The sequence below is a fragment of the Rhinolophus hipposideros genome (assembly GCF_964194185.1).
Source record: "Rhinolophus hipposideros genome assembly, chromosome: 14".
NCBI classification, from domain to species: Eukaryota; Metazoa; Chordata; class Mammalia; order Chiroptera; family Rhinolophidae; genus Rhinolophus; species Rhinolophus hipposideros.
In genome coordinates this window covers 31,240,000-31,257,853 of record NC_138060.1, presented here as the reverse complement: position 1 = coordinate 31,257,853, position 17,854 = coordinate 31,240,000, and the positions used below count along the sequence as shown (strand labels likewise).

At 39.9% G+C, this 17,854-nt stretch overlaps 1 protein-coding gene across 3 annotated transcripts in view; it reads right to left on the bottom strand.

Annotated features, from left to right (window-relative positions):
- The window catches only part of DZIP1L (DAZ interacting zinc finger protein 1 like), a 43,372-nt gene that overhangs the window by 17,061 nt on the left and 8,457 nt on the right, over positions 1-17,854 (bottom strand). For 2 of the 3 annotated variants that reach the window (XM_081073322.1, XM_081073324.1), the window contains exons 2-8: positions 17,190-17,771; positions 13,555-13,624; positions 10,541-10,659; positions 9,653-9,814; positions 7,783-7,911; positions 1,501-1,563; positions 170-310 (exon numbers count right to left, since the gene is read on the bottom strand). In XM_081073322.1, the coding sequence (XP_080929448.1) occupies positions 170-310; positions 1,501-1,563; positions 7,783-7,911; positions 9,653-9,814; positions 10,541-10,659; positions 13,555-13,624; positions 17,190-17,690 (1,185 nt within the window). In that variant the 5' untranslated portion in view covers positions 17,691-17,771. The remainder of the gene's footprint in view (positions 1-169; positions 311-1,500; positions 1,564-7,782; positions 7,912-9,652; positions 9,815-10,540; positions 10,660-13,554; positions 13,625-17,189; positions 17,772-17,854) is intronic. The other variant, XM_081073323.1, reaches the window with a different exon arrangement.

Here is a 17,854-nt window from a genome sequence, read left to right as displayed (position 1 = left end):
AGGGAGGCAGGTTGTATCCTCACCACTTTGTGCCCCTCGAGCCTGAGGACTCTTTGCTCTCCTTAAAGAACCTAACTAATGAAACTAATGCTGCTGAGCCCCGAAGAACCTAAGGAGATCCTCACAGGAAGAGGCACCTGAGGCTGGCTGGAAGAGGGAACACACCTACCATCTCCTCCTGGGACGCGATGAGCCTGGCTTGTTCCTGGAGCTGGGTGCGGAGGGCATGGATCTGGCGCTGCGACTGGGCAGCTGCTGTCCTCTGATCCTGAGACAGGGAAGCCTGGAGCCTTTCGTTCTCCTCCTGCAGCTGGTGGGCACACAGGACGGTGGTTCAGCCAAATGTTGCAGGGACCTCTGAGAGCCCAGTGTCTCTGAGGCCTGCACCTGTAGGCAAATGCTAGTCGGGCTTTCAACTGAAGTAGGGTAGAGGGTTTCCAGACCTGGGCAGGTGGCTTTTTAACAAGACTGACTACTGTCTAGCTGTGCCTGAGAAGAAGTGAGAATTGAATGCAGGCCCCTAAGATCAGGGCAAAAGGGCTCTCTGTCAGGTATGGCCACCCAGTTGGGTAAGGTGAGGTCATTCAAAAATCATCAAATGGATGTTTTTAGGTGAAAACAAAAGGTGAAGAAGATGTGGAAACATGCTACCTCTGGTGTAAGAGCAGAGAGAAAATGAGACTATTTATATTTGCATAAAGAAACTCTAGAAGAGTATGCAAGAAAACAATAAAAGTGGTCACCTGTGTGTGCGGGGTGGGGGGCGGTCAGGTAGCTGGAGATGAAGTGGAAGTGAGACTTTACTCAGTGTACCTTAAGATGTTTCTTCTGCATTTGGAATGAATTTTAATGTATTTCCCATTTTAAAATGTTTAAAATAAGACCATCAGAGGGGGTTACTGGAGTGGGGGTGGCCACTATGTGTTCAACTCTGATCTAAGCACTTTCATCTTCTGAGCTCTCTGCAGGCACAACCTGGGGCTCTGCACAACTGGCTTCCTCTTCAACTTGCCTCCTCCTCAGGGGCATTTGTATAGAAGCTGTTCTCTCTGCCCTGAGGTCTACTGCTCTCTGTTCTCTGGGCTCAGTATCTGAACCCTTCCATTAGGGCTCCCCCTGAACCATCACTGAAGTTCACAGCCATCTAGTTCTCTCCTGGGTGGGATTTTAAAGAAGGACCCAAGCACAAAATGACCAGACAATTCATCTGAGGTTTATAGCACAACCCTCCTTGGAGGACCTGAAGAGGTCACTGCTGAGAGGATCGCAGAGTAAAGGATGTGTTGGATTCAGAAGAGAAGACCTGGACACCATTGTTCCTGGCCAGGGAAGCTGCTGTCTGGGGAGCTGACTCTTCTGTGTATTGATGAAGGTCAGCACCTAGGAACAGTATCAGCAACAAAATATCTGCCCACCAATTCAAGGTGCAGGGAAATACGGTGTACTGAGGGATGAAAGGAGGTCACTGGAAGCAAGCTCCCCAGACCCAATGACAGCTACCTCTCTTTTCTGAGCTGCCTGCTCTTCCTGCATGTCCTTCATTTTTCTCTTCCATTCCGTCTTCTGAAAAAGATTACAAGTTTTAATGGGCTCCTCTAGATAGTGAAATATATTCTAAAATTACAGGAATTTAAAAGTATTACCTCATGATTAGGCAGACAGAGAAGTCAAAAGAATGGAAAGCCCAGACAAAGATGGAGGAAAAACATGGACTCTTAGGGGGGCAGGGAGTGTGATAGACGATTAATATTGTTCAAACAAGTAGCTAGCTGCCTGAGAAACAAAAGAAAAGAAAACTGTGAACTTGAATCCTTATTTCATATCGTAAACCAAAATAAGTTCTAGGTAAGTCAAAGATTTTTAACATAAAAAATAGGAATGACTGTCAGCAAGACGATAGAATAGGAGGTTCCAGCTCTCAACCCACCCACAGGTGAGAACATCTTTATGGGGACCCTGAAATCCAGCTGAGAGTTTCCAGTACCTCAGTGAAGCAAAAATTCTGAGAATAGACACATTGAAGAGAAGAAGAACAGTTTCACTTTACCTGCACTACCCCTCCCCCAAGGCAGCACAGCTCAGTGACAAGAGAGATCCCCTCAACCCACAATTTTTCCAACAAAGGAAAGTGAAAGTGAGCACCCAACTGCCCCAGCCTTGAGGATGCTGCCCAGGCAGCCCACTTTTGTCTCACCCAGCCCAGAACTGAGGAAATCAGCATGGCTGAATCAGCTTAGGGTTTTGGTACACAAATCTCAACAACTAGCCATACATCCCATTGTCTGGCTGATGGATACCAAAAAGTGTGGACAAGAGAAAAGGTAAAAGTGTCAAGTACTTGTATTCAATTAAAGTTAAGTTGTTATCAGTTTAAAATAAACTGCTGTAACTATAAAATGTTTTATGTAAGGCTCATACTAATCACAAAGAAAAAGCCTGTAGCAAATAAGCAAAAGAGAAACAGAAAGGAATCAAAGCAAACCACTACCAAAAAAAAAAAAAAATCAACAAATCCCAAAAGAAAACAGCAAGAGAGAAAGGAACTAAGTAACTACAAAAAAGCCTGAAAACAATTAACAAAATGGCAATAGTATGTCCTTACCTATCAATAATTATTTTAAATTTAAATGGAGGAATTCTTTAATCAACAAATGTAGAGTGGCTGAATGGTTGGGTTTTTTTTTTAAAAAAAAAAAGATCCAACTATTCGCCACCTACAAGAGACTCGCTTTACCTTTAAGGATATACACAGGCTAAAACTGGAAGGATGGGAAAAGATATTTCATACAAATGGTAACCAAAAGAGAACAGAAATGGCTATACTTATATCCAGACAAAATAGACGTTAAGTCAAAAACTGTCACAAGAGACCAAGAAGCTCATAATGTAATGATAAGGGATCAATTCATCAAGAGAATGTAACAATTATAAAGATACAGGCACCTAATATCAGAGCACCTAAATATATAAAGTGAATACTAACTGAACTGAGGGAGAAATAAACAGCAATACAACAATAGTAAAGGACTTTATTAGCCCACTTTCAACAATGGATATATCATCCAAGCAGAAAATCAGTAAGGAAATATCAGCCTGGAACAGCAGCACTATATTCCAAATATTCCTAAGAGATACATACAGAACAATTTCACCTTAAAATAGCAGAAAACACACTCTTCTCAAGCGTACAAGGAACATTCTCCAGAATAGATCATACATTAGCCCATAAAACAAGTCTAACCAATTTAAGACTAAAATCATATCAAATTAATCTTTTCCAATCATGATTCATTGAAACTAGAAATCAATAACAGGAGGGGAACAGGAAAATTCACAAATATGTGGAAATTAACACAACATGCCCCTAAATAAATAATGGGTCAAAGAAGAAAACAAGAGGGAGACAAAATAAATATCTTGTGTCAAATGAAAATGGCAACACAATATACCAAAACTTATGAGAAGCAGTAAAAGAAATTCTAAGAGGAAAGTTTAGTAATAAACTTCTATATTTGGAAAAAGGTCTCAAACAACCTAACCCTACACCTCAAAGCACTAGAAAAAGAACAAACTAAGCCCAAAGTTAGCAAAAGGAAGGAAATAATAAAGATTAGAGCAGAAATAAATGAAATAGAGAATTTGAAAAAAAATAGAGAAGATCAACAAAACTAAGGTTTGTTTTTTGAAAAGTAAACAAAATTGACATGTCCTTAGCTAGACTGAGAGAGAGAAATCTCAAACAAGTTAAGTCAGAAATTAAAGTGGAGACACTACAACTGATACTACAAAAATACAAAGGATCACAAGAGGCTACCATAAACAATTATACGCCAACAAACTGGATAATCTAGAAGTGGATAAATTCCTAGAAATATGCAATCTAGCAAGAATGAATCATAAAGAAATAAAAAAATCTAAACAGACCAATAATGAGTAAGGAGATTGAATAGGTAATCAAAAATCTCCCAACAAAGAAAAGTCCAGAACAATATAGCTTCATTGGTGAATTCTACCAAACATTTAATGAATGAATGATTTTTTTTTCAAATTCTTACCAAAAATTGAAGTGAAAAAAATACTCCCAAACTCATTTTATGAGGCCAACATTACTCTTATCAAAACCCAGACAAGGATACTACCAGAGAAAACAATCACAGGCCAATACCCTTGATGAATATAAATGTAAAAACCCTCAATAAAATACAAGCAAACCAAATTCAACGGCACATTAAAAGGATCATACACTACAATCAAGCAGGATTCATCCCAGCATGCAAGAATGGTTCAACATACACAAGTCAATAACTGTGATACACCACATTAACGGAATGAAGGATAAATCATACGACTACCTCAATAGATATAGAAAAAGCATTTGATAAAATTCAACATTCTTTCAAGAAAAACATCGTCAACAAATTGGGTATAGAAGGAACAAACATACCTCAAGATAATAAAGACTATACATGACAAGCCTACAGCTAACATCATACTCAACAGTGAAAAGCTGACCACTTTTTTTCTAAGATTAGGAACAAGACAAGGAGGCTCATTCTCACCATTTCTATTTAACATAGTGTTGCAAGTCCTTCCTAGAGCAATCAGGCAAGAAAAGAAACAGAAAGCATCCAAATTGGAAAAAAAGAAGTAAACGTATCTTTGTTTACAGATAACATAATCTTATATATAGAAAACCCTAAAGACTCCACCAAAAAAAAGAAAAAGAAAACTGTTAGAACTAATAAACAAATTCAGCAACATTGCAGGATACAAAGTCAGCATGCAAAAGTCAGTTGTGTTTCTATACACTAACAGCAAACTATCTAATAAAGAAATTAAGAAAACAATCCCATTTACAATAGCATCAATAACATTAAAAACCTAGAAATACATTTAAACAAAGAGGTGAAATATCCGTACACTAAAACATAAAACATCAATTACAGAAGCTGTTAAAGTCACAAATAAATGGGAAGATATTCTGTGCCCATGGATTGGAAGAATATTGTTAAAATGTCCATACTGCCCAAAACAATCAATGTAACCCCTATCAACATTCCAATGGCATTTTTCACAGAAATAGAAAAAAACAATCCAAATCCTAAAATTCATATGGGCCAAAAAAAGACCCCAAATAACCAAAGCAATGTTGAACAAAAAAATAAAACTGGAGGCATCATTTTCTGCCTTCAAAATATATTGCAAAGCTATAGTAATCAAAACAATATGTTACTGGCATAAAACAGAAGAGAACATAATACAGAACCAAGAAATAAACCCACACATGGACAGTCAACTAATCTTCAACAAAGGAACCAAGAATATGAAATAGGAAAAGAATAGTCTCTTTAATAAATGGTGTTGGGAAAAATGAATGTCCACATGCAACAGAATGAAATTGGACCAATATCTTCCACCATACACAAAAATCAATTCAAAGTGGATTAAAAACTTGAATGTAAGATCTGAAACTGTAAAACGCCTAGAAGAAAATATAGGGGGAAAGCTCTCTGGCATTGGTAGTGACAATGATTATTTTGGATGTGACACCAAAAGCACAGTCAACGAAAGCAAAAATAAACAAGTGAGACTGCATCAAACTAGAAAGTTTCTACATAGCAAAGGAAACAATCAAAAAAAATAAAAAGGCAATCAATGGAATGGGAGAAAATATTTGCAAACCATGTATCAATAGGTATATGAAAACGTGCTCAACATCATTAATCAGCAGAGCAATGCATATTAAACCATAGTGAGATATCACCTCACACCTGTTGACATGGCTATTATTTACAAAAAAAAAAAAAGATAACAAGTGTTGGCAAGGATGTGACGAAAAGGGAACACTTGTACACTGTTGGTGGGAATGTAAATTGGTACAGCCACTATGGAAAACAGTATGGAGGCTCCTCAAAAAATGAAAAACAGAGTTAATCATTTTCTCTGGGTAGCTCCCATGTATACATGAGGTATAGAAGTGAATAAACTTTGGTTTGTTTTTCTCTTGTTAAAAAAATTAAAAATAGAATCACCAAATAATCCAGCAATCCCACTTCTTAGTATTAATCCAAAGGAATTAAAATCAGGATCTCATAGAGATACTCCCATGTTCACTGCAGCATTATTCACAATAGCCAAAATATGGAAACCTAATAATTGATCTACAGATGAATGGATAAAGAAAATGTGGTATATACATACACTGGAATATTATTCAGCCTTAAAAAAGAAGAAAGTCCTGCCATTTGCACCAACATGGATGGCCCTAGAGGACATTATACTAAGTGAAATAAGCCAGACACAGAAAAACAAATAGTGTATGATTTATTTGTATATGAAATCTAAAATAGTCAAACTCATAGAAACAGAGAGTAGGATGGTGATTGCCAGGGGCTAAGAGGATGAGGATATCAGGAGGTTATGGTCAAAAGTTATGGTCAAAAGTTGGTTATGCAAGATATATATACTGTATTGTACACTTAAAATTTGCTAAGAAGGTAGATCTTATGTTAAGTGTTATTACCACATACAAAAAAAAATAACAGTCATCATCATCATCATAATAAAGAGGGTGGGAGGAAACTTTGGAGGTGATGGATATGTCTATAGCCTGATAGTAGTGATAGTTTCATTGGTATATACTTATCCCCAAACTCATTGCGTTGTATATATTTAATATGTACAGCTTTTTTACATGTCAATCATACCTCTCAATAAAGTGGTATGAATGAATGAATGAAGCCATAAAACTACTAAAAGAAAATATAGCAATATTTTAAATCTCAGTGACCATAAACAAAAGATTGATAATTTGATAATTTTGACTTCATAAACATTATTAATTTTATACGGCCAAAATCATGATAAACAAAGTTGAAGGACCAATAGAAAAGTGGGGAAAATAGCCACAATGGGAACACAAATGGTTGGTAGGATTAATTTCCATGTATTGCACAAACTCACAAATTGGTGAGGAAATCAATAGAAAAATAGGCAAAGGATATAAACAGAGTTCATAGAAAAAGAATGGCCTTTTAAATCAGACACTTGTGAAACATCAAGCAGTGGAAACACTTTACTGTTGAGTGTTAGTTAGACATTAATCTCTTTTTTAACAGTCTTGGAGAGCAGAAACAGAAGCACAACATGATTTAATGATTATGTCAATTGTCCTTCCTTGCCATAGAGTTATCATAACTGGACTATTCTAAGATTCACCTGGTGGTGGCCAGAGCTACCTCCTACCAGGTTGTGAGAGTGGATTGTGCACAAGTCTTCCCAATTCCATGCTCAGTGACCTCACATTAGTAGCATGGAATCAGCCATGGTGGGAATATTCACATCACAGAAAATAGCAAATACAACAAATCAAAGATTTTTTTGGTTCCAGAGAGCCAGTTGTTAAATATGTACCATCACACCACTAAATCCATCCCAAATATGTATCTTCAAATCCAGAAGGTTGTCATGCTTTCTAAGAGCTGTTTTCAACTAGGTTGGAGTCAAAATGAGGGCAAAGGTGTCCAATGAGAGACACAGCTATGTGTATTTTGAAAAAGATCCCGGGCATATCTGGTATTGCACATATGCATACCACCAGCCTCACTTGAGAACCACGAGAACCCTATTCTATGCTTTCATACATTGGCAGAAGGTCTAAAAATACAGAACTCTGATGTCTTTCAACTTCCCTAAACCATACAGCAAAAACGAGAAACTCTGTTAGAAGACAACATGATTATTGGCTGGCTCTGGGAAAAGAGGCAGGGGGGATAGGCTCACCTGGATTTCCATCTTCTCTTTCAGGTGCTGGAGCTCCTGTGCCTGCCTGAGGCGCTCCTCAGACTCCTCATCCCGCAGAGACCCAAGGTTGGAGCTCATCATATTGTGGGACTGCAGTGCCTTTAGTTTCTGAAAAAGCCAGGGCATAGTTTTATTAAGGTGAAGATCGAATCATGATGTTGTCATTTATACCTTGAGCAGTGTCAGAAAGGCACACCTACCCCAACCACAAACCCCCAACTTGTCCTCACTAGATATCTGCATGCCTGCGAATATTCACACAAGTCTGCGTTCCCCTTCTCCGGGGTTCTCCTGAGAGCTCAGGCCTTGCACAGGAGAAGCAAGATCCCAAGAAAGAACAGAAAATGGTCTGTCTCACAGAGTAGTTTACAGTCACTCTAAATGGAACCTTATCTGTTTTTCCCTCAGAATTTTTAAAAATATATTAACAATTTGGTTCCTATCCTTTAATAAAAGTAAAATAATAAAATGTCAGGTGAGAGAAGACAGGAATTAGACACACAACGTAAGTACATAAGCAATCTTATGGGGAAAAGAAAAAAAATGGATGTTCCAATTTAGGAGCATGTGATCCAAGTTAAAAGGAAACCATGGATGGTAAGAATTATGTCCTCATTTACCAAAACTCAGAATTTCCTAACCAAAAGTAACCCTTCGACTCTTGATGAGGTGGTTTCTGAACAACTCTAAATTCAAATCAATACCTATCTATCAAATGTCTAGAGAAACACACACATACACACACACACACCTCATTTCAACCCCTCTGCCTTCCATCCTCAGCTTTTCATCTCAGATTGAGATGGTGTATCTACCCAAGACTCCAAGCATATCCCATGACAATCCCCTTCTGGAAAAGTTGCCTAGGTGTTTCTTTACGCAGAATGTGGAATGACTGTGAGAAACATTATTTGACAGTTCATTTTCAAAAACAAGAAAAGATTTTCCTTGATGTTAGGAGGACCCATAGGAGAAAAATACATTCTGAAAATATTTTTCCTCTGATGCAATTTTAATTATACAAGTTTATACGGGAAAATACAGTCTAGAGATAACTTTAATAAGGTGTTTTTGAATAAACTTAGTAGTATATCCAGTAGAAAACCAGGGGCTTAGAAGTTTAAAGAGCTAGGTTCAAAGCCCAGCTCCATCTCTTAATAGCTGTGTGACCTTGGGCAATTTAGGTGGCCTCAACGTCTTCACCTGTAAAAGAGGAATGTTGATAGCTTTCTTTTTTAAAAAAAGAAAAAAAAACTTTAAAAAATAAATTAATAAACTAATGACGTACCTACTTTGAGAATGTTATGATTATTTGGTTGTTACGATGATTAAAAGTTAGTATACATAAAGTGCTCTGCACAGGGGCTAGAAAACAGTAAAGATACTCAGTAAATGTCAGTGATTATGTGTGACCACCACAAACCCCTGCCACATAGCTAACACTCAGCAAATATTTATTGGGAGAAAAATACATTTATTTAAATTTTGCCTCATTTCTGTCCAGTGATGAAAGCCCTTTGCAAAAATAAGTATACTATCTAGGGAGTTCTCACTATATACCAGACAATGTTAAGTGTTATCAATGTGCTAATTTAACCGTTTCAGCCACCTCTCTTACAGAAAAGAAACTGGAAGGCACGGGAAGGTTAAGTAACACAGCCAAGGTCACACAGCCAGTATGTGATAAAGCAAGAATTCAATCCCAGGCACTGGCCTCTGGTATCTGGCCTCACACTGTATTAGCCCCCAGTGGCAGAGGAAATAAAACTAGTACAAACCATGAAATGAATTTTGAGAAGAAGCAGATTTTCAACAACAGAACTTTTAAAATCCTTTTATGGGGGAGTACCTCTTCCAGTGTAGAGTTATGGTTGGCAACACTTTTAAATTCATCCCAAAATAATTTTTTTAGCTTGTCTATTTCCCCATATAGCTTGGCCCGCTCTTTTTCTTTCCATTCATCAAATTCTTTCTTAGCTTCCATGTCCCTCTGACGAGTGATCTCTGCTTCCTACAAAGAAAAGAACAATTGAATCATTAATTCCACATTATGGCAAACATTTACTGAGATACTGCTAGGGCCCCTTGTCCGTGCAAGTCTCTATGGAGACCCAAAGAACATTTGTCCCACGGTCCCCACTGTTTGGACTTGGAGGGAGCCAAGTCTTATGTGAAGTGTAAAGTCACTTGAGGATAAGGATTGGGTCTTTTCTCTCTATTCTTCACAATGCCTAGTATAACTGGTGCTCAATAAATGCATGCTGAGGGAATGAATGATGAAGGAAGGAAGAGAGGGAGGAAAGAGAGGGAAGGAAAGGAGGGAGGGAAAGGAGGGAGAGAAGGAAGGAAAGAGGCAAGTTTATGTATTTTCATTTTACAAATACTTACTGAGTACCTCCTCTGGGCTGGATTCTGGAGCTTTCAGAATAGGACCCAGTCTTTGTCCTCAAAAACCTAACTAAAAGTGTAGTGTAAGAAGTTAAAATTCAGGGTCAAATGTCCTCCGAAGGTGCTGAATAATGCCGGAAAGTGCAACTCGTTGCTCTATTTTTGGCCAGACCAGTCTGGCAAATAATTGAATTTTCCTTTCCAGACTACCTAAAATCATTTGCCACATTCAGGAAGATGCCATCCTAGCTGTGACTCCCAAGTCCAGGAAACCAGCCAGACTTTTGGCCCTATAGGACACCTGGGTTGTCCATGACCGAGTCTCCAGACTTTTCCTCTAGATGCCCACCTGGAGCTGCCGCTGCCTCTCAGCCTCCCGCTGGGCTTCCAGCTCCCCTTGGGTCCACTTTAGCTTGGCCCGCAGCTCTTCTAGCACCTCCCCCACTGGCTGTTCCTGCTTCTGTTTTCCTGTGGGGTCCATGCAAAGAGAGTGACCAGTTTAAGCAGAAAAGTCAGTGGAATATTGATCCTCACCTATGTAATCAATCAAACACACTTAGTCTGAGGCCAGCTTTGCCATTTACATTGTACATTGACCTTGGGGAAATGATATAACCTCTAACCCTCAGTTTCCCCAAACTGGAAAATGGAGAGAATAATAATGCCTAACTCAGAGGTTTGTTGCAAGGATGAAATGTGATCATGCACACTCAACATAGTGCCTGGCATGACAGCTCAATAAATGTGAACAACTGTCATTTCAAAAAACTATTTTGACAGTACTGACACATGAAAATGTGAATGCAAAATTACTGGAGCAACAGAAGCAGGATACCAAATAGCATGTACACGCTAATTATTAATACAAAGATCATACCTACGTGTATCCTGACAGCAAGAAGGCTTTAAAACAATGAAAATAATTGTAGTTTTAAGTTCACTTTTTTCAATAATATAATTTAAATATATGGTTTTAAATTTCAAATGGAAGAAAGGCAATGTGCATTATGAAGAAAGGCAATGTGCATTTAGCCAAGGTTGCTTTAAGTGTGTAATTTAAATTTTTTAAGTTAAAGAAAAATAACAAGACAAACAAAGAAACAAAAATTCATAGGCACAGACAACAGTTTAGTGGTTACCAGAGGGTAAGGGGAGAGAGGGGATGGTAGAAGAGGGTAACCTATGTAATTTTACTAACTATTGTCACCCCAATAAATTTAATTTAAAAAAAGATTCAGAATGAATTATAGCTAAATTCTACATTATAGCTACATTCTAACTAAACCACATACTGATAAAGCAAGAGTTAAGGGTTAATGAAAAAGATACCAATTGTACTTGTACATTTGTTGCTTTTGAAAGCACATTTAGTGATTACTAGATAAGTGGTACTACTGTTCTTAAAACTCTAAGCCTTTCTTTGAAAAGAAATAGGGCTTTTCTCAGATTGGACTTTTTGGAAAGCAGTTTTTTTAAAAGCAACTTTTAGATGCAGTAGAAATTAATTTGGGCTGATAAAGTGATTTGAGGTGAGTGTGGAATAGAAGAGCTGGGGTATCCGAGAGGCTGGCTGCTGAGAATAAAAAGGTCATGAACATTAGTGTAGCTAAGTTGCCTTAAGAACATATCTGCCCCCTCCTTACAGCACTTTACATTAAGAAATGTGCACAAAGATTTACATACAAGAATTTAGGTCATCATATGATTTATAATAGGAATATTTTAGAGTAACCCATCATAAATTATAAAGTAATTCAATTGTGAAATAAATCATGATAGCAGTATGATGGGAGACTACTCAGCCTTTAACAATCATGTTTTCAAAGATGATTTCACAACACTGAAAAATGTGACATATTTTTTCCTTTTCTGTGTATGTGTGACATATTATATTCTTAATTGAATATAGGCAACAGTCAAAATTGCATATGATTATATATGTATACAGAAAAATAATGATAGCGAATACACCAAAATATTAACCGCAGATAATATTGTCTATGTATTTAGTTTCTCCTTTCTACCTTTCTGTATTTAAATTTTCTATATGACAGGCATTTTTTATACATGCATATAACATAAAATTTACAATTTTAACCATTTTTAAGTGAATAGTTCAGTGGTATTAAATACATTCCTAAGATGTACAACCAGTACCACCATCCATCCTCATAACGCTTTCATATTGTAAAACAGAAACTCTGTACCCATTAAACAAAGCTCCCATTCTCCCTTCCCCCCAGCTCCTGCCCATCACCCTTCTACTTTATGTTTCCATGAATTTGACAATTTTAGGTAAAATCATAAAAGTCAAATCATACAGTATTTGTCTTTTGTGACTTACTTGGTTCAATTAGCAGAACGTCCTCAAGGTTCATTCATGTTGAAGCCCATGTCAAAATTTCCTTTCTTTTTAAGGCTGAATAATACTCCACTCTCTATATGTGTATATACTACCTATGTGTATATACATATATACATATACATACCAGATTTTGTTTATTCATTCATTTTTCAATGGACATTTGGGTTGCTTCCACACCTTAGCTACTGTGAATAATGCTGGTATAACCATGGTATACAAATATGTCTTTAAAGATATATACTTTGATCAGAAAAAAACTGTTTAAGAAATGGAAAATATGTTCTTTACAGCCTCCAATGCAGAACCAACAATTAAATATATAAAAATGCTTAGTAACTAGGTAAATGGTGCTGTTTTAAAACTCTAAGTCTGTTCTTTGAAAAGAAAATTAAGGAAAAAGTTTTACTTAATGGGATTTTTATATTTATATTTTGATATCTATATGTATTTTATTTGAATAGCTATTTCTTATTGAACCTCAAAAAATGGATATAAAGTAAGCAAATCTCTATATGTGAAAAACAAAGCCTTGCTACTCGTTTTGAAATTTGAAACAATAAAATTAAAGTGATTACATCATAACAAGCTCATGTACATAAAAAAGTCAAAGAACTGGTCTGACTACTCATTAACCACATTTAAGCTCATTCATAGTTACCATCAGAGAATAGCGGATTCACAGAAGCCTGGGAGGTAATGCCCAATCCCAGTAAAGGCCACTGGAACTCAGAGGGGCAAGCAATGACCATGGTCTCAAAGTAGAAAGGGACAAAGCTAAGACTGGAACCTACTTGTCTGACTCCCAGCCCCTTTTCTTTACACGCATGTTCAGAAATCCTCCTATCCCTATGTGGGGACCCCCATGGCAAACGGTGGGATCACCCCATCCTCAGCTGGATGGCGAGGTTCTGAGGGCATCTTTGGGGGTATATGTGCACCCACTGACCACCACCCCAGGCCCTTCCTTCCACAGTCCCAAGGGGGACACCTGGACTCACCACCATGCCTGCGCTGGATGTGGCCCTGGAGAAAGGTAGCATTCATGAACGTCTTGTCACACAGGTGGCACTACACAGAGGGAAAGTAGTGGGAAGTGCAGGATTAGATTACCTGAGTCTGCCTGGGATTCTCCCTATGTCAAAACTCCCATTTCCTTGGAACCCCTGGGCTGCTTCATAAATGAAGAATTTCATTTACTGAGTAAGGCAATGGCGTTCAAATCCTCTCCCCCCATTCCCCCCCAAAAAATATATGTATATTCTGAGCTTTAAAACTCTACCAGTGCCCTAGGGAACTGTGAATACTGACTAGGTATTTGATGGCACTAAGGAATTTTTGTTGATTTTCCAGGGTGTGATGATGGTATTGTGCGTATGTTGAAAAGTGGGAGTCCTTGTCTTTTAGAGATACATGCTGAGATATTTACAGATGAAATCATTTGTCTAATACACTCCAAAATAATCCAAGGGTGGGAAAAGTAGGTAGGAGACCAGATGCAGTAACAATGGCCATGAGTTGATAACTATTGGGCTGGGTAGTGTGCAGATGAAGGTTCAGTACATCACTCTCTCTATTTTTGTATATGTTTAAAATTTGCCAAAATGAAAAGGTTTTAAAAAAAAATACCAATGTCTAGGTCCCACCACAGGGTTGAGAACCACCAGAGCAGAGGATAGCAAATAACGGCATCTCTAATCCCACTGCACTCTACTCAAGCATTTCAGACACTGCCAATCTATCGTATCTTTTTAGTGTATAACTTCAAAATTCTTCTAACACAGCTATGAAGGCTGCCATTACTAGTCAAACAGAGTAAGAGGGCAGATTATTTGCAATCTTTACAGTAGGGCAAATGTGACAGAAATTGCCAGTTGTCCCCCAATACCCATTTTCCCTTAGCAATAGAAACCTTTAGCTGGTCATGAATCTAATGAGAATAAACACTAAATCCCAGCCGCCCTTGCAACCAGGTGTAGCCATGTAACTAAATTCTGGCCAATGACAAGGAAACAGAAGTGCTATGTGCAACTTCTGGGAGGTGTCACTAAAGAAAGGCTCAAGGGGCGGCCGGATGGCTCAGTGGGTTAGAGCATGGGCACTTGTTGTCAGTTCAATTCCCACATAGGATGGTGGGCTGCGCCCCCTGCAACTAAGATTGAAAACGGCGACTGGATTTGGAGCTGAGCTGTGCCCTCCACAACTAGATTGAAGGACAATGACTTGGATTTGACGAGACCTGGAGAAACACACTGTTCCCCAATACTCCCCAATTTAAAAAAAAAAAAATTAAAAAAAAGAAAGACTCAGCACATTCTTCATCCTCCCTCCTCCTGCTGAAGAGAATGTGGACTCAAGATTGGAATTCAGGCAGCTATCTTAGCCCATGAGGCAGAAGCCACATGACAAGGCTGGCCGAGTAACACAAATGAGTTTCTAGTTGTCAGAAGGAATAAGAGTTGGGTGGGGTGAGGAATGTTTTATAAGGCCTCTTATTCCAAATTATAAGCCCTTGCCCTCATCCCACCCTTCCCTGCTTCCCCATTCCCACCTCAAGCAGTGCACTCACAAGCCAGGCACCTGAAGTCGGACAGCCACCACTGTCTTCAAGCTAAAATCCACACTCTACCATGGGATTCAAGGCTACCATGATCTTGCTCTCCTATCCTCTCCTGCCACATCTCTCACCACAGGCTCAAACCCCAAAGCCATCACACTGAGCCACCTTCTCACAGAGGCACCTTGGCTGCTTCTACCCCTAACACTCCTTTACAAAACTGTGCTCAACATTCAAGGCTCGGTTTAAACACCACCTCAGGAAGACTCCTCATCTCCTTCCTCTGTGCTCCCACCACTCCTCAGGCATTTCTCTGACTTAACACTTTCTCCACCTGTTCATTTTTGGCGGTTCAATAGTCACTGCCTTTGGCAGTACAGAAAGCCCCAGCTTTCTTCTGGGAGTTACCTTCTTCCTTACTCTCAAGCCATGGGCTTCAGTTCACACCCAGCTCTGGGTGGAACATGTGATGTAGACCAAAGCCAATCAGAGCCCTTCATTCCCAGAGTCATGTGACTGGTTCAGAAATGGCTAGGAGACCCAAACATAAGAGACACACTGAAATACTGGCTGGGCTGCTGGGACCAAGTAGGCCCTCTGTTATGTCAGCCTTAAATCTGGGAAAATGAGAAGTTGGCATTACAGTGACCCAACTTGCTATCACACAGACAGAATCTTTCTGAGAATGGAACCCACATTGAGGAAGAAATACCAAGAGCTGCAGAGAAAGAAACTAGATTCTGGTGCCATATGATTCTTGGGGCAAAACCACACTTGAGTGCCACCATAACTGTGGATTTTTCATTTAAATCGACCAATAAATTCCTTATTGGCTTAAACCAATTGGCTGTTTTGTTACTTCTGAAGGGTTCTGACCTTTTTTATCATAATTAACGTTATATAAATTATATCAGTTACCGTTCTACCAATTAACATTGTATCCTAATGATTCCTTCTGTCCCACCCACCCAAACCATGAATTTCTTGAAAACCTGAACCAACATGACCTGTGCCTATGTCCCCAGAGTGTGGCACAGAGCCTGCCCACCATGACAATGCATTAAAGGGCAACTGTCCCCAATCCACACTCTCCATGGAAATACATGCAAATGCTCAAATGCCGCTCTGGGTAACAGTCACTTGGTTGAATAATGGAGTCCCTTTTCCAGAATGGTCCTCACTCTACCAGTCCTTTGTCACACACTGATTACTTACCCCCACACACACACACACACACACACACCCCTTTTTCATATACCCTTACACGCCACACTCTCTACATGCACACACAAACCTCTCATACATACACACATTCACACCCTCCATAAATGTACACATCCTTAGACACACATATAGAGAGCCTTTATTCATTCACATAAATACCGTGTTTACCCGAAAATAAGACCTACCCCAAAAATAAGCCCCAGTTAAGATCTCAGCCAGATGGACGCATGTAGTACGTTATGACGATGCTCCAGAAGATGATGACATGACTGTATTTGAATAAATGTAGATTGTTGTGCATGAAAAAAATTAAACATCCCCTGAAAATAAGCCCTAATGGAGCAAAAATTAAAATAAGACCCGGTCGTATTTTCCGGGAAACACGATATATCTTTATATGCACACCTACACACACAAGCACACATTACACATCACACACTCTGTATATACATACATACCATACACAGATGGACTCTGCAAGTATTCATATGCACACGTTATACACACATATTCACACCTTCCTTAAGCACACACACACTCCATACATTCACACGTGCACACATTAGACATACTCTATGCACCCACATCCTTCATACACACACCTACCACACATATACACTCTCCATACACACACACACACACACACACACACACACACACACACACACACACACTGTAGAACCTGATCAGATACCCTCGGGCTCTCTGGCCATGAGCAGCGTCTCTAAAATCTTGCTCCTAACCAGTGAGAATGGCCCAGAGTGGCCTCAGGTCCCAGGGGGTGGCGCTGCTCAGATGGCCCGGTGGCTGGGTGCACAGCCCTCCCATTCGCCCTGCCCTGCCAAGGTTCCTCACCGTGTGGTAGCTGTGGGCACCTGTCTGCAGGAGCAGCTGCTGCAAGGTGCTGATCATCTTGCGACGCCGGCGGCTCTCCTCTCGCACACCCTTGAGCTCATCAGCCTGGCGGCCCAGCTCCTGCTGACCGCGCTCCTGCTGGCCCAGGCTGGCCTGCAGCCGCGCCTCCAGCTGGGCAACACTGGCACTCAGGCAGTCCTGGCAGTGCAGCAGGTACTCTATGATGAGCTGTGCCAGGCGCAGCACCTTGAGCAGCGCTGGGTCCACAGGCTGCCCACAGCGGCTGCATGCCTCCCGGTCCATGTTGCAGAAGGTGACTCCAGCAATGTTCTCCTGCAGGGTGGCCACATCCAGCTCCCGGGCCACACGGTCCACATCTAAGGCGCTAATGCGCCTCCAGTCCATGCTCTCATGGCGAGGCTGGAACTTGAAGGTAGGGAGTGTGTAGGCCCCAAAAAGGGGACCACTGAGGCCCTCAGCAGTGGTAGCTGGGGACTGCATGGGTGAGGGAAGCCCTGGGCTGACTACTGCAGGAGCGTGCCGCCAAGGCCACGGCAGCAAGCAAAGGAACTGAGAGAGGGCCTGGAAAATGAGAAGAGATTCCAAATTAGGCAAGGCATGTGGGCTGCATGTACCCTACACCTGGCCAGGAACAGCCTAAGTGG